Source organism: Pteropus vampyrus, unplaced genomic scaffold (genome assembly GCF_000151845.1).
Source record: "Pteropus vampyrus isolate Shadow unplaced genomic scaffold, Pvam_2.0 Scaffold23, whole genome shotgun sequence".
Classification (NCBI taxonomy): domain Eukaryota; kingdom Metazoa; phylum Chordata; class Mammalia; order Chiroptera; family Pteropodidae; genus Pteropus; species Pteropus vampyrus.
In genome coordinates this window covers 157765-177208 of record NW_011888804.1, presented here as the reverse complement: position 1 = coordinate 177208, position 19444 = coordinate 157765, and the positions used below count along the sequence as shown (strand labels likewise).

Here is a 19444-nt window from a genome sequence, read left to right as displayed (position 1 = left end):
CGTTACGTGGCAGCTGGCGGCGCCCGCCAATCCGGGGCGCCCGCATCAGCCCCCGCGGGTGGCGCACCCGGAACGGGCGGAGCTGAGGCGGCGGCGGCTGGGCTGGCAGCGGTGGCGGCGACGGCGGCTACGGAGGCCGCAGTTCCCTGTCCTGGCCTCGGCCCCAGCCCCACCATGGTGACGCTCGCCGAGCTGCTGGTGCTCCTGGCCGCCCTCGTGGCCACGGCCTCAGGCTACTTCGTGAGCATCGACGCGCACGCCGAGGAGTGCTTCTTCGAGCGGGTCTCCTCGGGCACCAAGATGGGCCTCATCTTCGAGGTGGCCGAGGGCGGCTTCTTGGACATCGACGTGGAGGTGCGGGCGCGGCGCCCGCGGCCGAGGCGGGGTCTCGCGGCCGCCGGGGGGTTGGCGGGGCCCGCAGGGGGCGCGGGGCGTGGAGGCCGCTGTCCGAGTCCTGGAAGGGGCGCAGGCCGCCGCCCGGTCCCCGCCGCGGCGACCCGCCAACGGCCCTCGTCCCCGCGTCCCGCCGGGTTCCGGGTCCCCGGCCCCCCTCGGTTGCTTCATTGCTCTGGGTCGTCAGCTTGCACGGCGGGTTCCCCTCGGAACCGTTCGCCGCGCTTTGTCGCTCGGGCGCCGCGTGTCAGCTCCCGGCCCGGAAGGCGCTTCTCTGTCGCGGCCGGCTGGTGGCGGGACTCGAGGCGGTCAGCAGCTGCGCGCCTCCACGTTACGGATTAATGTTGGGACGTGGCATGAAAACTTTTGGAGAAGTAAATGAGAAGTTACCGAGTGATGCTAGGCAGACGTTCGCGTTGTGTTTTTCTTTGCTTATCGTAGAAACGACTTGAGTGTTATACCTGTTTTTACACAAACCTCCGGATGCGTCGTTTAGCCATCTGTGACTAGGGAGAGAGGTGGTGTCGGGTCATGCATTCGAGGAGTAATGAATGCAGTGAAGTATCTGGAGAAAACAGGAAATTTTAAGAAACCAGCAGTCTCCAAATTTTGTCCTGTATCATTTTTTTTTTTTTAAACCGAAAGAATGATTCACCTCTCTCTTTTTTTTCTTTTTGGAAACCAGATGTAATTAATATTTAAATTCATCTGTTAGCATGATTGATTGGGTTTAAGGATTTTCCACTTGATAGTGAACATTAGCAGACTTGGGCACAAATTACACAATACAAGTGAGGGCCAGAAGTGGGATAATGGAAGGAGTGTCTGTTAAAATTAACTAAGACCTTGCTGATCAACTATTCCATTGTCCATGTTTTACAGGTGGAGGGGCTTTAAAGCAGAAGTGACTAGAGCAAGGCCCAACGGCTGCTTTGTAGCTGATGGGGATGAGGACATGGGTCTAATTTCCAGGCCAGTCCTTTTCCTTAAGTTTCAGGCATCTCAGATAAAGCGGATTCCTTCACTGGTTGGCAGTAATCAGGAAAACCTAGAAAGGCACCTTGTTCAAAATTTTCAGTTTTAAAGCGGTTTCTCACTGATGTTAAGGGCTACATGTTTGTGGGAGGTGTTAGGCTACTTGGAGGCTGTGTAAGGTGCGGTTTTGTGTCTGAGTTTACATAGTAGTTGAACAAATGAGACAGTCGAAAGGTAGAGGGCTCCAGTGGGAGCCAAAGAAGTTTCTGTCACTAACTGATGTGGAGCTCAGTGAAAATTACATTTTCTCAGCGAATGTCCTATTGCCAATGGGCATCACTTACAAAGTTTAGAATTTTAAATCTTCCGTGATATCTCATGCGTTTCTCTTCTCCCTCCAGATTACAGGGCCTGATAATAAAGGAATTTATAAAGGAGACCGGGAGTCCAGTGGGAAATACACATTTGCTGCTCACATGGATGGAACATACAAGTTTTGTTTTAGCAATAGGATGTCCACCATGACTCCAAAGATAGTGATGTTCACCATTGACATTGGGGAAGCCCCGAAAGGACAGGACATGGAGACAGAAGGTGAGATGAACATTCAGAAAGTTTATATCACTTTCCAAGAGTTAATATTAATTCTGTACATTTTTATCCATCTGAATGCAGTATTTATTTTGATTTCTTATTCTGGGTTCACTCACTGTCTTTAAAATTAAAAATTTCTTGCGAAAAATGCTTTTTATCCAGATCCCCTAATTAACAAAGTTTCTGAAAGTTCGTGTTCATATTTTACTTCTTTATAATTACCTCTTCTGACAGTTTAGGCACTTTGTGCTCTTGTAAGCACGTAGATTACATGCCTCTTAGGTTATTTGTTCTGTTAATTTGCAAATCCTGGTATATGCATCTTTATTGCTCATTTGTATACATGACGAGTTTAGCTAAACTTTTTGTTTTTATTTTGTATGTGTGTGTAAATCTTAAACTTTCCTTCAGGTGGTGGAGATACCTGGGATGGTATGTGGATTGATTTTTGACAGCATCTTTTTGCATATTTTTGTTTGCTCTTACCTAATTTCTGCTTTCCTTTTTTCTAATCTGTTTGTTAGCATGAGAGTGTTTTATGTCTTAATTTTAAAAAACAACCCTACAACTAATTCGAGTTTTAGAGTGATTGTTTTTTGGTGGTTTTTATTTAGTTGACTGGAGGTACAGGTTGGGTCATTTTAAATTAATAGCACTGGGAACACAGCCTTTGACATTTTGGTAGTACCTTTTAAATGAACATCGAAGAGTAGAAGGATTCAACTATACCTTAAAAGTCTTAATTAGACATAGCTAATAGCAAATGGTGCTGTTGACTTTGTAGAAAGTATTTTGTAGGTTTATTTTAACCATTATTTAAGTTTTCTAACCTGAAACTTGGTTGGGTATGAAATGCAGTTTTAGGAGCTCTTTCAGTTATATGTTTCAGTTGGATTAATTTTTATTCTTCAGCTTACCAGCATTGAACCCTGAATTGATTCTTCTGGATAAATTACCTACCAGGAGCCAGCACATTTGGATGTGTTGTGTGTGTGCGTCCGCGAAGGGTTGTTGTCACAGTTCACAGTAGGATTTTGGGAAAGTAGCAATTTAACACATTTCATAGTATTAACATTAACATGTCTTAGATATTGAGCAATTAGTAGAATACTGAAATTATTAAGATGATGTGTTAGGTTTTGGAATCTATAGAATTTAGAGAATCATACTACTTAGTATTCCTGTGCTTGCTTTTCAGGGTCATTTACAGTGCAGGACTTGGCTAATTGTCAAGGAGAATTGGGAGTTTTGAAGGACCTTGTGCGTTTGTTCATTTTCTGGAAATTAGTCCTTTCTCAGAAGTTCAAAAATGTTGGCTGATGAATGTGAATGTTGACTTACTCTTACGTAATCTTTTAACACAATATCTAAAATTCTTGCTTTTGCTTGTTAATGGCAGTGAATGGCAGCTGTCAAGTCAAGCCTTCCTCTAAAGCAGTGGTTCTCATCAGGATGATTTTTGCCTCCCCAGGGGACATTTGGCAATGTCAGGAGACCTTTTTGACTCTCATGGCTTGGCGGGTGATCCTGTAGTGCATTAGATAGCTCCCCACGACAAAGGATTATCTGGTCCAGATGTCAGCAGTGCTGCCCCCGAGAAACCTGATCTAAAGGTTCCGCGTAGTGTGTGGCGCCTCCAAAGTGAAGCCGGTGAGGGAGGGTTTGGGATTCTAGGCCCTTGGCTTCTCTCTAGAAATTTAGGATTATTTGGAATTCTAGATGCGGCCCAGTCTTGGGCAGTGATAAAGAGACCCTTCCCGTAGGAATCTTCCCTTGTGTGTTTTTCCTACCTGTTTTTTCATTGTCATTACATAGTACTATCTAGGAGCCTACACTGATTCTTCAGAACTCCTAGTTTACCTCGCATTCATGTTTGGCCGAGGAGAATACCTGGTGTTAGACCTTGTGTAGCCGAGAGCTCGTCTGCGCTTGCAATGCCTGCTGGTCCTCACTGTAGTGAAGTCAGCGCTTTGACTCGCATAGAAGAATGCTTGAGTTGAATTTTCCTAAGAATGTCTTCATGTTTTTCTCTGCTTAGTGTCATAGAGATTAAAGGTTTGTTTTGATACTGCTCCTCAATTAACATTAGAGTTACATGATTCTTAAGAGTAGATTTTGATTTTAGTTTAAATGTTATTTGTAGATTATTGTTAGCGTGTTATTAAGGATTTTGTTTTTTCTATATTTTGTGCTCTCTTTTCCTTCCCTCAGTTTTTTTCCCTCTTTCTGGTTAGCTGTCAGTATAGTGAACCTCACTTAGCTGCAGTTCATTAGTTCTTAGGGTTAATTGTTTTCCTTTAGTCAGTAAAAATTATATAGTGTGTTCTCTACCTTAAAAGAGATTTCTCTACTGGGAATGGATTTAAATCAGTAGTCCAAAATGATGTCTGAGCCATTTCTAAAAAGTTACTCCTTTTTATGCCTTCTCTGAGCAACGTTTTTATTGTTTTATAAGTATTTTTCAAAAAGAGATTACCAAATATGTACTAATTTGTTTGCAAATCCTTCTGTAGCTCACCAGAACAAGCTAGAAGAAATGATTAACGAGCTAGCAGTGGCGATGACAGCCGTAAAGCATGAACAGGAATACATGGAAGTTCGGGAGAGAATACACAGAGCAAGTAAGTGAACGAATGGGTTAACTTTGCAGCATTGTCTGTGGTGGCCACAAATGCTGAGGGTGTCTTACCCAACAGCTTGCTTTGATTTTTCCTCATTTAGAAGTTTTGCAGACATACTCAGATTAAATCATTAACTTAAAAAAAGCACCTATGCAAAGATATTTTATACGTGTTTGTAGAGCTTTGTACTACACTAGTTTATTATTGGGACATTGATTCTAAACCACGAAATGATATTAAGATTCAGCACAGTATTAAGAGTTTTCAAAACATATGGTTATCTACCTAAGGAATGAAGCAAATCGTTTTTTTAAAGCAGAAAGGAAAAACACTGTAAAATGGCTATTGCATTGGTTTTTAATCAAATGCCTAAAACTTTTGTGCCAATATGATTAATGGTATATGCTAAGATTTAGCTTTTTTTTTTTTTTTCCTAAAACGGAACATTTAGTCTAGTTAAAATAGCACAGAAATACGAACAAGGGCAGTCACCAAGTGAAGACCAGTTTGGATTCCCAAATTTGTAAACTGGAAGCTGAGAATGTGTTTGTGGAAACAGTGACGATCGGAAGCCCATGTTAGATTGCAAAAGCCTGTTTAGCCCATAATACAGCCTTAAGCATTCTGCTTTTGCATGTAAAATTAAGAGGTAGCATGTGTTGACCCACAGAGAAGATATCATATTTTAGATCCAGATCCACACCTGTGGTTCAGTGTCTTCCATCCCCCAGGTAGTTCTGAGAGATGGACCTCACCGGGAGCAGGCTCTTGTCTGTGAGCACAGTGTGACCTGGGCCAGGCATCTTTGTTCTGGGGCGGGGTAGGGAGGGGAAGGAAGCACGATGCTGAGAGGTCAGCAGAGGTGAATTTCTTCAAGGTGTGGATTCTGTTTTTCTCTCTTGCTTACATCTGTTCTTGCTGCTGGGGGAAGGGAACTGGCGGGACCTGGAGCGTGGACTTCCCCTCTCCATGAGAGAGCGACGAGTAAATATGACAGATTGGAGCAGCGCCCCAGTTCTCGCTTTTTTGGGGTGGAATAAGGCATGAGCATGAGGTGGACCAACGCGTGTACACACACTCGTGCCTCTTGCACCATGAGTCCTTCTCTTTGCTACCACTCTGGGATCTTTACCTTCTCTCCCTCACCTGGCAGGGACCCGTCTGTGGGCTACCTTCTCCCAGGTGGAGGCCAGCCCATTCTGGGATGAGAAGGGCACTGAACAGTGCGAAGGCCAAGATTTTCACTGTTTTGCAGACCAGGTGGCTTTATAGGTATAGGAGGTTCCTGGGAACATAGCAGCCAGACAAAGCACCCGTCTTCCAGTTTCTGAGTGGCCAACCTTATTCTTTCTCCATTAATTTGACCAGAGAGACGTTCACAGACAAGTAGAACTTCAGGCATTTAGTTTAATTTTGCAAGTGAAATAGTTCCTCAATGCCGTTTGTTTTGTAAATCCGCCCACAGCACCCTAAGACAGATGAACATGAGACTTCCTTTTTACTGCAGTGTGATAATAACGCCGTGTTGTCTACAGGTCAGGCTGATATGCGCGTGGCATGACGACAGTGTCTGATAGGCACATGTTCTCCCAGGTGGCTGCTTACTATGCTAGTATGCTTCATTGTGTTCAGTTTAAGCTTAAAGATGCATTTTTCTATAAGTGAAGGGAGATATAAATACTTCTTGACATGGTTTCTTAATTTGAAGTATTTACTCAGCCATTCCCTTTCAGACACGATCTTAAAATGCGGGTCATTGGTGATTATGCTAAAGATTATTTACGAAATTTTCAGTAGAAGTAAACGTCACACCAGGGAATAAGCACTAAAATTTAAGTGTTGGTTTTTAGGGTTCTAGTCAAGGTCCTTGGGCACCTGCCTATTCTTACTCTGGGAAGGCATCCTTCTGGAAATATATTAGTTGCTTTCTTTTCATTTCTTTTTGAGTGATCATCAGTCTAGTAGCTGTTACAATTCTAATTAATCTTTTTACAAATAGTATACAGACTTTTTGTATGTAAAATGTGGCACTCATTCAGCTGATTACTATGTTACTATATTGCTAATTATAAGTATTTCTCATGTTGGATATTTGCAGAAGACTACCTAGTAATTTAAAAAAGTTAAGTCGATAGAATTGGATCAGAAACTAGAAAGAAAGTGATACAAGTTGAGCAGGATAAAATAATGTGGTTGTAGCTGTTACTTTCAGGATCCGATCCTTAGCTTAAGAGTGGGATAAATCGTGAGACTTATTCTGGTTTACTTGGTATAACTGCCATTTCTAGTCCTCGAAACTGAGAAAACTTCCCCCACCTAGAACAAATGCCAAGTACATAGTAGGTGCTCAGTAAATATTTGTCAAGTAACTGTTTAAAGGAAAAGACACTTTGACACATTTTAACTTTGTAGTGCTTTTTGGGTAACTCTGTGATCTTGAAACAATCTATTAATTTTTTAAGTCAATTTTCTAATTCGGCAAAAAGGATTATAATGTGAGACATTTCAACCTGAGGGAGAAAGAATGTTGGATTGGGTTTTAACCCTACAAGTGTGACCTTGGGCAAGTCACTTTTCCTCTGTATTCCACATTCATAAGCAGAGTTGGCTTGACTATACTCCAAATCCATTTAAATCTAGAATTCTCTGCATCTAAGTATGTTGGGGACAGAAATATTTAGACTACGATAAATGGTATGTAAGTAAGGCTAGGGGATAGTTTATGATGCCTTTGTGGGTTTTTTTTTTTTTTTTGGTTGTTAAAATTTTGTTTGTTTGTCCTCAACAGTCAATGACAACACAAACAGCAGAGTGGTCCTTTGGTCCTTCTTTGAAGCTCTTGTTCTAGTTGCCATGACATTGGGACAGATCTACTACCTGAAGAGATTTTTTGAAGTCCGGAGGGTTGTTTAAAAAGCCTTTCCCTGATGATCCGAAACTCATAATTCACTGTTTACCGACAAACATCTTGGTCATAATAATGTCATGAGTTTGTATGTTTTTATTTTCTGAACTGTACACTCACAGCTTATGTTTCTTTGTGATTAATAGATATTGAGGAAAAACACCTGATTAGGAAAGTTACAATGAAAATTTGACATTTGATTGGCACAATTTCTTATTCGCATTCTGCCTCCATTATACAGGTCCTCCCAGAGCTCAAACGATGTAAGCGAAACATAGGCAAATACTCCTTATGACATCTTCTTTCGCTACCATAATAAAATGCCATTTGTTCAGGATAGTACTTTACTAAAATGACTGCATTCCTTGGACCCCCTACCCTGCAGTTCTAGTCATTAAAGATTCATTTTGTTGAATCTTTATGAGAAACAACAGTCTGAATCGTGACGTTTTCTATCCACCTAATGGCAGAGCTCTGTGACTTTGGAGTATGCTACCAGGTTGGTACTTTTATACTTTGTGTATTTGGTTTTGCTTTAAAAATAAGAATTAACCCAACAACACTTTCCTCCTAAATTTTCACTTTGAACCTTAGGACTTCACCTTTACTTAAATTGATGACACAAGCAGCTAATAACCATTGTTTGGTTTCTGCCTGACCGTGTAAGAAGTCTCTGTTAAAGCCAATTCTCTGGGTGTTTCAGCCAATAGTAGCTTTTTCTTTCTATGCTGGCACATCACTTTCTCTCCTCTTGGCACGCAGCACTATGCATTCACGTAATTGATAAAAATCTGGATGTCTGATGGCAAAAGAAGGTTAAAGCCTCCGATTTCATTGCAGTGATATACAGCCACTATTTTATTTTTGATCGACGGCATTTGGCCACTCTATAATTAGGGTACTGAACATCACTGTCAGTACTAGGGTTTTGGTTTTTGTTTTTCTTGGGTCTTTTTTGGCACATGTGAATTTTGTTTTGTATAAAACGAAATGACTTTATCTTGGTCTCTGATGATGGGTTTAAAATTAAAGGAGCATCTGGTTTTGGTGTGGGGACGATCCAGGATTATGTTGTGACTGATGTACATTAGTTACTTGTACATTATTTTTTTTTCGGATCTTTGCAAAGGTAAAACTACAAGTAACGAGTTTTATATAATTAATTTAAATTTGTTACAGGTTTTCATGTTCAGGATAAACAATTTTTCAACCTTGGGTGAAAATACTTGCAACAGTTTAAGGTGACTGTTTTACCTTAGGACAGCTGTTGCATGCCAATTTATTTTTTTTGTGTGTGAGAAAACATTTCAAAATTGAATTAAAACATGTAAATTTAAAATTGGTTGTGTATCTAATCTGCCCCAGGTTCAGTAAATAAACAATTCTTTTTAAAAACAGTTTTAGCATTCTGTGTTTTATATATTAATGAATTCACATTTGTTGTTTCTGTTCATATTCAAAATGAGACATGTCCACGTTTTCTGAGTAATTATGTATCTTATAAATGACTGACTTAATGTCTGAACTTGAGGGTAGTGAATAGGAAAGAACTCAATTTTAGATTTCCCTGTGTGGTTTCTTTGATGGATCAGTGATAACATCGTAAGTGTTTTTGTATTTGGAAAAAGTTTTGAGTGATTTTCACTCAACTACCTGGTTTATGGATGTGGGAAATAAATTTAAGAGGGATTAAGTGATTTGCCCAAGGCTTTGAGATGAAGAGTGAGTGGTGGAAACAAACTAGTTCTCTGCCTTTTGAAACTATTCCTCTTCCTCCATGACACTAAGGGCCTGCTAGTAATAAATGAAACTGCCACTTACGGAGCCCTGTAATGTCCTGGTGCGATGCTAAGCGCTTTTTATCATCTGACTCATTTATTCCCCAAAACCGCGGTTACCTTGGGTGCTATTATAATCCTCATTTTGGAGATAAGGAAACAGGCTTGGAAAGGGTCCCAAGTTCAGATAATAGTGAAGCCCCAAGTGCAGATGGCACAACGTTTTTTCCCTCTGCTTTTGCTTTGGGAGCTGTCTGAGGATCCCCCATTTTATAAAACGGTGGTCAAAGGTGGTTTGAGGATGTGATGAAAATGTGAAAATGTTGCCTCGGGCTTTTATTCCGTTTGAGACGACGAGTCTGCATGAGTACCGTTTCCATTTATCCTAAAATACTGACTGTACTACCAGCTGTAGCCACCGAGATAAAGAAAATAGAGGGAAATCTCCCACCGTCGGGATTTATCTTTTAGTGGGGGAGATGAGGTGAATACGTAAGTCACACGACATGTCGTTAATGGTAGGGGCTGTGGGTAAGCGGTTGTAGTGACCAGGAATGGAAAACATCACTAAGGTGACATTGGAAAAGTCCTGATAAATGTAAGGAAGCAGGCCGTGCACATAGCTGGAGCCCGGCACATGATGTGAACAGTAAAACCTTTCCGAATGATGGAAGCGCGTGGGCCGTCACAGGTGAACACAGGGATGAGAAGACAAGTGTTCTTGTTTAGGACTCCGGCGTAACTTCCTCAGAGCCAAACCCACATTTATTATGTAGCAGACACTGGATCCCCACGTCAACCCTATTTTGCATTACGGTGAACCTGGGGCTCCGGAGCTGGGGTACATTTCTGTCCTCCCTCCACTGCCCTTTGGCCAGCACGCGGTATGGTGCTGCCATCTGCCTCCAATTAGCGGAGAAAGCGGGAGCCGGAGCCGAATCCTTCCCGCCCAAACGCCTGCCGGGCGTGGAAAGGCGCCCCGAGCCTAAGTGGCAGCGCCGGACGACTGGCACCACTCTGGCCGGGCCCCCGCCACCGGCTTTCACTTTCCCGCACGGTTGGTTTTCCACTCTCCCGGGGCGAGGGCACCTTCCGCGCCCTCCGGAACCTGGCTGCTGCGCTTCGGTTCCCGGCCGGCCTCGGCGGCGGCGTAAGCGGCCGGAAGCGGAAGTTCTTGCTGGCGGCGCTCCTGAATCCGGGAGCCGTGGCGGGTGTCCGCGCCATGGAGCATGTGACGGAGGGGTCCTGGGAGACGTTGCCGGTGCCGCTGCACCCGCGGGTGCTGGGCGTGCTGCGGGACCTGGGTTTCCCGTACATGACGCCGGTGCAGGTACCCGGCGCGGCCTGGGGGACGAGGGGCCGCCGTGCGCCGGGGGCAGATGGGGAAAGGCAGGCTCAGAGCCGGCCGGGCACCCGCTGAACGGGACGCGGCCGGTCGGTCTTAGCGTTAGCACTCGCATCCAGGAGTTTTCAGCCTTCCAGCGGGGACTTCTACCACGTCTCCAGGCTGCCCGGACTCGGGCGATGCCAAGCTGCTAGTGACTCAGGCAGGCAGAGGCGTCTGGCGGCGGCGCACCTGTGCCGGGGTCCTCACGCCCCTGCCCACCTCCGCCTTTGGGTGCTAGGATTTAAGTGCCTGGTTCATAGCCTGGCCCGTCCCTTCTAGCTGTCAGACTGATGTGATGGACAGTGACAAGAAGGTCCAGGATAGGAGGAATGATAGGGCATTAGGAAGGGTGTCACTGAGCTGATAGCTGAGTGATTGAGAAGGAGCTGGCTGTGGGGTTACTGGGGAGTATCCCAGCAGAGAGAAATGCCAGTGCAAATGCTCTGTGGCAGGAAATGGGCTTGGAGGAACAGAAAGAAGCCTGTTGGGACTGGAGCCTCAGGAATGGTGGCCGAGATGAGCAAAACAGAGTCTGCGTTGTGCAGGGTCTTGTAGGAGCTTGGAGTTAATTCCCAGTGCAGTGGGAAGCCATCTTATATGGGAAGCTGTGTAACAAGGTTAGGGATGTGACTACTGTGTAGAGAATGGACTTTAAAGGGGTAAGAAGAGGAGCAGGGAGGTCAGGAGGCCATTGTCACTAAGAGATGATGGTGGCTTGGAGTAGAGAGCAGTGGATATTGAGAAGTTGGATTCAAGATTGCTTTAGGGTTGCTGAGGAACCAGATCGGGGGCTACGAAAGAGAGGAATCTAGAGGGATCCTGAGCTTTCTGTCCTTAGCGTCTGGGTGGATGGCGGCTACTAGAAATGTTAAAATTGTGTATGCGACTCACATATTTCTGCTGGACAGCAGTGATCTAGAGCACAGTTTCTCAATATTTGCACTGTTGACATTTTGGACTGGATGCTTCTTTGTTGTGAGTGCTGTCCTGTGCATTGTAGGCTGTTTAACAGCGTCCCTGGCTTCTACCTACTAGATGCCAGTAGCACTCCCCCCACCCACACACACAGACACACAGTGGCATTTGAGTATCAAAATGTCTCCAAGCATTGCCAGGTGTTCCTTGGGGGGACAGAAATCACCCAGATTGAGAACTGCTTGTGCAGAGGCCATCGGAAAAGTCAGATATGTTGTGATGGGGTGAGCTCAGGCTTGGGGGAGCAAGGCGAGGGTCCTGGAGAGGTGACCTCGAAGCCAGGCCCTGAGTCTGCTTCACGTTTAGTCACTGGTTCCTGAACCCAAAGGGCCGGGCTTTTCATAACCCCTGGAGGCCGGCACAGTGTTTACAATGAGAGGGTCTGCGGAATTATTGTTCTCTGATACTAGAGCTGGAAGGGACCTTCAAACCCTTCCTGGTCCAGAGCGGAAAAGCAGGTGAGGTAGGACTAGAATTCAGGACTCCTGAATCCCAGCTCAGCTCGCGTTCCCCTACACACATGTGCAGACACCCCGTCATGGTACCTCGGGGTGCCTAGCGGTGACTCTGCTCAGAGTCCGCTTTGGGGTGGGGCCCAAGGCCGCCCAGTACATGCCCAGGGCTTTGGCTCATCTGTGGAGTCATGGCATTCTCTAACCAGCGCTTTGCCCTCTCTCCTTAGTCCGCAGCCATCCCTCTGTTCCTGAAAAACAAAGACGTCGCTGCAGAAGCGGTGAGTACCTGGCGTCAGGGCAGCCCGTCCTCCTGTCTTCCCTCTAAAATGAACCGTGAGGGGAAAACCAGTCAACACCTTCTCCCCTTGCAGGTCACCGGGAGTGGGAAGACACTCGCTTTTGTCATCCCCATCCTGGAAATTCTCCTGAGACGGGAAGAGAAGTTAAAAAAGAGTCAGGTGAGGAGAGCTAAGTGACTTATTTTCACTTAGTCGTCGGAGAGGTCACAGTTGAGTAAGACGCTGGCCAGAAGCTTCATACATAAAAATACAGCCTGTCCTCAGTATTTGCAGATTCTGTATCTGCGAATTTGCCTGCTCGTTAAGATGGACTCGTAGCTCCCCAGTCAGGACTCGTCGTGCTGTCTCGCTTACCCGTGGGCTCGCGCAGAGCAGTGACAGGTTTGGGTTGCCTGCTGCGCACCCTCCTGGCGACACTCTGCCTTCCTGTTTCAGCTCTCCCACTGTAGATGGGTCCCTTTCACAGTCTGCGTACCGTGGTTTTCACATTTTCTTTGGTGATTTCACGGTTTAAAATGGCCCCAAGCATAGTGCTGACGCGCTGTCCAGCGTCCCTGAGTGCAGGAAGGCTGTGACGTGCCTTACGAGCTGGGGTACATTTCTGTCCTCCCTCCACTGCCCTTTGGCCAGCACGCGGTATGGTGCTGCCATCTGCCTCCAATTAGCGGAGAAAGCGGGAGCCGGAGCCGAATCCTTCCCGCCCAAACGCCTGCCGGGCGTGGAAAGGCGCCCCGAGCCTAAGTGGCAGCGCCGGACGACTGGCACCACTCTGGCCGGGCCCCCGCCACCGGCTTTCACTTTCCCGCGCGGTTGGTTTTCCACTCTCCCGGGGCGAGGGCACCTTCCGCGCCCTCCGGAACCTGGCTGCTGCGCTTCGGTTCCCGGCCGGCCTCGGCGGCGGCGTAGGCGGCCGGAAGCGGAAGTTCTAGCTGGCGGCGCTCCTGAATCCGGGAGCCGCGGCGGGTGTGCGCGCCATGGAGCATGTGACGGAGGGGTCCTGGGAGACGTTGCCGGTGCCGCTGCACCCGCGGGTGCTGGGCGTGCTGCGGGACCTGGGTTTCCCGTACATGACGCCGGTGCAGGTACCCGGCGCGGCCTGGGGGACGAGGGGCCGCCGTGCGCCGGGGGCAGATGGGGAAAGGCAGGCTCAGAGCCGGCCGGGCACCCGCTGAACGGGACGCGGCCGGTCGGTCTTAGCGTTAGCACTCGCATCCAGGAGTTTTCAGCCTTCCAGCGGGGACTTCTACCACGCCTCCAGGCTGCCCGGACTCGGGCGATGCCAAGCTGCTAGTGACTCAGGCAGGCAGAGGCGGCTGGCGGCGGCGCACCTGTGCCGGGGTCCTCACGCCCCTGCCCACCTCCGCCTTTGGGTGCTAGGATTTAAGTGCCTGGTTCATAGCCTGGCCCGTCCCTTCTAGCTGTCAGACTGATGTGATGGACAGTGACAAGAAGGTCCAGGATAGGAGGAATGATAGGGCGTTAGGAAGGGTGTCACTGAGCTGATAGCTGAGTGATTGAGAAGGAGCTGGCTGTGGGGTTACTGGGGAGTATCCCAGCAGAGAGAAATGCCAGTGCAAATGCTCTGTGGCAGGAAATGGGCTTGGAGGAACAGAAAGAAGCCTGTTGTGACTGGAGCCTCAGGAATGGTGGCCGAGATGAGCAAAACAGAGTCTGCGTTGTGCAGGGTCTTGTAGGAGCTTGGAGTTAATTCCCAGTGCAGTGGGAAGCCATCTTATATGGGAAGCTGTGCAACAAGGGAAGGGATGTGACTACTGTGTAGAGAATGGACTTTAAAGGGGTAAGAAGAGGAGCAGGGAGGTCAGGAGGCCATTGTCACTAAGAGATGATGGTGGCTTGGAGTAGAGAGCAGTGGATATTGAGAAGTTGGGTTCAAGATTGCTTTAGGGTTGCTGAGGAACCAGATCGGGGGCTACGAAAGAGGAATCTAGAGGGATCCTGAGCTTTCTGTCCTTAGCGTCTGGGTGGATGGCGGCTATTAGAAATGTTAAAATTGTGTATGCGACTCACATATTTCTGCTGGACAGCAGTGATCTAGAGCACAGTTTCTCAATATTTGCACTGTTGACATTTTGGACTGGATGCTTCTTTGTTGTGAGTGCGGTCCTGTGCATTGTAGGCTGTTTAACAGCGTCCCTGGCTTCTACCTACTAGATGCCAGTAGCACAACCCCCACCCACACACACAGACACACAGTGGCATTTGGGTACCAAAATGTCTCCAAGCATTGCCAGGTGTTCCTTGGGGGGACAGAAATCACCCAGATTGAGAACTGCTTGCGCAGAGGCCATTGGAAAAGTCAGATGTGTTGTGATGGGGTGAGCTCAGGCTCGGGGGAGCAAGGCGAGGGTCCTGGAGAGGTGACCTCGAAGCCAGGCCCTGAGTCTGCTTCATGTTTAGCCACTGGTTCCTGAACCCAAAGGGCCGGGCTTTTCATAACCCCGGAGGCCGGCACGGTGTTTACAATGAGAGGGTCTGTGAAATTATTGTTCTCTGATACTAGAGCTGGAAGGGACCTTCAAACCCTTCCTGGTCCAGAGCGGAAAAGCAGGTGAGGCAGGACTAGAATTCAGGACTCCTGAATCCCAGCTCAGCTCGCGTTCCCCTACACACATGTGCAGACACCCCGTCATGGTACCTCGGGGTGCCTAGCGGTGACTCTGCTCAGAGTCCGCTTTGGGGTGGGGCCCAAGGCCGCCCAGTACATGCCCAGGGCTTTGGCTCATCTGTGGAGTCATGGCATTCTCTAACCAGCGCTTTGCCCTCTCTCCTTAGTCCGCAGCCATCCCTCTGTTCCTGAAAAACAAAGACGTCGCTGCAGAAGCGGTGAGTACCTGGCGTCAGGGCAGCCCGTCCTCCTGTCTTCCCTCTAAAATGAACCGTGAGGGGAAAACCAGTCAACACCTTCTCCCCTTGCAGGTCACCGGGAGTGGGAAGACACTCGCTTTTGTCATCCCCATCCTGGAAATTCTCCTGAGACGGGAAGAGAAGTTAAAAAAGAGTCAGGTGAGGAGAGCTAAGTGACTTATTTTCACTTAGTCGTCGGAGAGGTCACAGTTGAGTAAGACGCTGGCCAGAAGCTTCATACATAAAAATACAGCCTGTCCTCAGTATTTGCAGATTCTGTATCTGCGAATTTGCCTGCTCGTTAAGATGGACTCGTAGCTCCCCAGTCAGGACTCGTCGTGCTGTCTCGCTTACCCGTGGGCTCGCGCAGAGCAGTGACAGGTTTGGGTTGCCTGCTGCGCACCCTCCTGGCGACACTCTGCCTTCCTGTTTCAGCTCTCCCACTGTAGATGGGTCCCTTTCACAGTCTGCGTACCGTGGTTTTCACATTTTCTTTGGTGATTTCACGGTTTAAAATGGCCCCAAGCATAGTGCTGACGCGCTGTCCAGCGTCCCTGAGTGCAGGAAGGCTGTGACGTGCCTTACGGAGATGACACGTGTATTACCTAAGCTTCATTCCGGTGCGAGTTATCGGTCTGTTGGCTGAGTTTAATGTTAATGAATCAACAATATATATTACATAAAAACGTAAATCAAGGTTATGTATTGATGGGTTGACAAACATGTGACTAGAGGCACGTGGGACGCTCACCCCGTATTTCTCCGAGGAGCAGTGGTTTAGTGTCTACTAGCTCATGTTTGCGGTGACTATAGAACAGAACTGCCGTGAATAATGAGAACTGATCAGGATTCAAAGTCGTTGAGTGCACTGTAACCAGACAGTGCTGAGCGAGCCCCAGAAGCACCGTTCCTCTGGGAGTCTCCCTGTGAGATGCGGGGTGTGGGGCGTATGTGTGGAGGTCGCGAGCCCCGCACACTGCTCATCATGTCCCTTCCCCCGCATGGGCAGGTTGGAGCCATAATCATCACACCCACTCGAGAGCTGGCTATTCAAATAGATGGGGTCCTGTCGCATTTCACGAGGCCCTTCCCACAGTTCAGGTACAGTGGATGCAGTGTCCCTGCCAGCCACGGGCCGTCATGTTGCCTGACCTGCTCACAGACCTGTCTCTTTTCGTAGCCAGATTCTCTGGATCGGAGGCAGGAATCCTGGAGAAGATGTTGCGAGGTTTAAGCAGCAGGGGTAGGTCTGGGGTGTCTGCTTGCTCCGCTTATCTCTTCGCTTGCCCTTGGCACTGAACCCGAGCGGAAGCTCCCCTTTCAGCATCCACCTTCCCCCCGAAAGGTTTTCTTTCCTGGTCAACCTGACGTTTTGCTCGCCGGCTCCTTCCTTCAGCCCTGCCGAATACTCGCCTCCAGCGAGCGTTGTCCCTGCAAGGGGAGGGGGCCGGGCGGGGTGTGGCCCCCCACTCTCTCCAGACGACTCTGGGGCCCTTGTCTTCTCTGGGCTCTCTCTACGTGGTCTCATCCTTCACTGGGTGGTCTCTGACCTCGCCCTCAGCCCCAGACCTACAGACACTTGTCCGCCTGGCATCTCCCCTGGCCTCTCAGCGGCTGCAAACATCTAAAATGGGGGCTTGGAGTTTTAGCCCCAGACATGCACCTCAGCTGCAGATCTCCGTTCTTCGGCCCGCTCACGTGCTCCTGGAGTCAGTCCTGACACCCCACCGTCCCCCCACCAGTCCCCTCCCCCCTCACTACTCACATTAACCATCTCCTGGTCCTTTGCATTTTCTCACCAAAGTGTGTCTCTAACCTGTCGCTGCCTGTCCCACTCATTCCCTCCCGGGTCCTGCGGTAGCTTTGTCTCTCCCTTCCGTGTTTCTCCTTACGATCTGCTCCACAGAGCAACCCAGAGCGGCCTCTTCAGAATGCCAGTGTGATCACGTCACTCCCTGAAGACTCTCTCGTGGCCCTGCTGGCTCTGATGTTAGTACAGGGCCTGCGAGGCCACCGTCCCCCAGTGCCACCCCCTTCCCTCCCCAGCCTGCTGCTGCAGTGTCCTTGCTGGCTTCTCGGTACCGCGTGGGCCAGGAGGCCAGGGGAAGTCAGGAGTGTCTCTCTCAGCACTTTACGTTCAGAGGCTCGTGCAGTGTGGAGCATGCTGCAGGTGGTACTAGACATTCGGGGCGCGCGCTCCAGTATGGGGTGCACCGGCCCTTGGGATTCATTTGGCCCCTCCATGCATAAGGCTTGCAAAGGGCCGCGATAGGTTTTGCGCCCAATTCGTTAGTCAATCTTTATGAGGAGAAGTCTCTCTTATTGAGCGCTCACTGTGTCCCAGCTATAAGGTGAGATGCTTTCCAGTAGGGGTCACAAACTGGTTCCTCTGGGGGTCAGGTTGGGGTCAGGATAATATAACAGCGTGAAGGGGGTTGGGGGGCGTTGGGGAAGAGCTGGCTGGGAGGCGCCAGAATGCTTGACTCCAGCTGGTAGCTGCTGTGCAGGACTCTGGCTCGGTATTGGGTTATTAAAAAGAATATGGAATTCTAGATTTTTGTGTTATCTCCAGATTTTTTTAACCATTGGCATGTAATTCACATTTTTAAAAATCTTGCAGGTCAGCCAATCTTTGCGGCCACACTGGGTTTTCAGTCTGCCAGTCTGTGATCTTTATGTGAAAGTATCTCTACTTCGGTTAGCGTCCTCATTTTGTAGACAAGTTAGTTACCTGGGGCCTAACGTGGCTAAGTGCCTTGTTCTCGGTCAGCAGTCTGCAAACCTCTCTGTAAGGGACCAGATGGTTAATATTTTAGATTGTGGACCACACAGTCTGTCACAGCTTTCAGCTCTGCTGTTGTGGTGTGGAAGCCACCAGAGACCACACGTGAATGAAGGGGCGTGGGCGCCTGTCAATAGAATGTCATGGAAACAGGCGGAGGCCAGACGTGGCTGATGGGCTGGAGTCTGGAGTCTGCTGGCCGCCCTAGGTCTCAGCCCGGAGGTGGAGTCCGTCTCCCCCGCAGCCCACGTGCTCCCCACCCTGCAGCGTTCCTCCCTGGCTCCTGTCTCCTCTCTCTTCCCTGGGAGCCGGGTGACTTTTGGGGGGCGGTATCTGGAAGCAGAAATGTGCGCAGGATCAGAGAGAGTGGGAAACGTTAACTGTTTTCCAAGTGGGAACATCGTGGTGGCGACTCCAGGCCGCTTGGAGGACATGTTCCGGAGGAAGGCCGAGGGCTTGGACCTGGCCAGCTGCGTGAAGTCCCTGGACGTCCTGGTGTTGGATGAAGCGGACAGACTCCTGGACATGGGGTTTGAGGCAAGGTGCTGGATCGGGAGCTCTATTGGCTTTGGGTGGCTCTGGGTGCAGAAGGGAGGCCCAAAGGGAATGAACGCCCTTGTTTCCTCATGACTTTGAACTTTGGAACATTAGGTGGTTTGGTCCTTCAAATTCTAGTACACAATTTAAGTTCCAGTTCTTCATTCTCCTTAAGGTGCATTTTCCTTTGTGGTTTCTTTAAGATTTTTTAAAAAATAAACAGCTCTGTTGGGATATAATTCATATCTCATACAATTCACCCACTTAAAGAATATAGTTTAGTGGGTTTTAGTCTCAAGTTTTGTTTCATAATTTCACTCGCTGCTTTTAATTGTCTCACATTATGAAAGTATAATTATAGGCTTCTTTGGAGAAACCTTGGGAAAATGAGAATATAAGAAGAAATGAAAATCACCTATGGTCCCACCTCTCAGTATCTACTGTAAATATGGTGATAGTTTCTCTTTGTCTTCTAAAGACCTGCGTGGTATCATAATGCAGGATTTCTGGATTATGCCGATGAATGAGGCTCCCCTCCCCACCCCTTCTTTTTTAGCATTAACACCATCCTGGAGTTTTTGCCAAAGCAAAGAAGAACGGGCCTTTTCTCCGCCACTCAGACGCAGGAAGTGGAGAGCCTGGTGAGGGCTGGCCTCCGGAACCCTGTGCGGGTCTCAGTACGGGAGAAGGGCGTGGCGGCCAGCAGCACCCAGAAGACCCCGTCCCGCCTGGAGAACTACTACATGGTGAGCACCCGACGGCGTTCTCACTGTTCCCTGCGATTCTGTGTCCTCACGGCTGGAGTCTGAGGCGCGGCTTGGTGACAGCAGTTAATTACACTGTTGTGTACTTGAAATTTGCTAGGAGGGTGTTGTGTA

At 48.3% G+C, this 19444-nt stretch overlaps 2 protein-coding genes across 2 annotated transcripts in view; both read left to right on the top strand.

The window, feature by feature from the left end:
* The first annotated feature begins 66 nt into the window (after positions 1-66).
* TMED2 (transmembrane p24 trafficking protein 2) lies at positions 67-8883 on the top strand. Its single transcript, XM_011355708.2, has 4 exons — positions 67-354; positions 1770-1962; positions 4476-4583; positions 7372-8883. The coding sequence occupies exons 1-4, from the start codon at positions 175-177 to the stop codon at positions 7494-7496; spliced, it is 606 nt and encodes a 201-aa protein (XP_011354010.1). The 5' UTR covers positions 67-174; the 3' UTR covers positions 7497-8883.
* Positions 8884-13304: 4421 nt separating this feature from the next.
* Positions 13305-19444, top strand: part of DDX55 (DEAD-box helicase 55) — a 12782-nt gene continuing 6642 nt past the window's right edge. The window contains exons 1-7 of the mRNA XM_011356029.2: positions 13305-13464; positions 15176-15226; positions 15320-15406; positions 16257-16348; positions 16428-16490; positions 18422-18571; positions 19123-19369. Coding sequence (XP_011354331.1) covers positions 13357-13464; positions 15176-15226; positions 15320-15406; positions 16257-16348; positions 16428-16490; positions 18422-18571; positions 19123-19369 — 798 coding nt within the window. The 5' untranslated portion in view covers positions 13305-13356. The remainder of the gene's footprint in view (positions 13465-15175; positions 15227-15319; positions 15407-16256; positions 16349-16427; positions 16491-18421; positions 18572-19122; positions 19370-19444) is intronic.

What these genes read in the sequence shown, in the direction of transcription:
- TMED2 (XM_011355708.2), top strand. Translation starts at nt 175, where the DNA reads ATGGTGACGCTCGCCGAGCTGCTGGTGCTCCTGGCCGCCCTCGTGGCC. An exon ending in TCTTGGACATCGACGTGGAG is followed by an intron (nt 355 to 1,769) that starts GTGCGGGCGCGG and finishes TTCTCCCTCCAG; the next exon opens with ATTACAGGGCCTGATAATAA. An exon ending in ACAGGACATGGAGACAGAAG is followed by an intron (nt 1,963 to 4,475) that starts GTGAGATGAACA and finishes ATCCTTCTGTAG; the next exon opens with CTCACCAGAACAAGCTAGAA.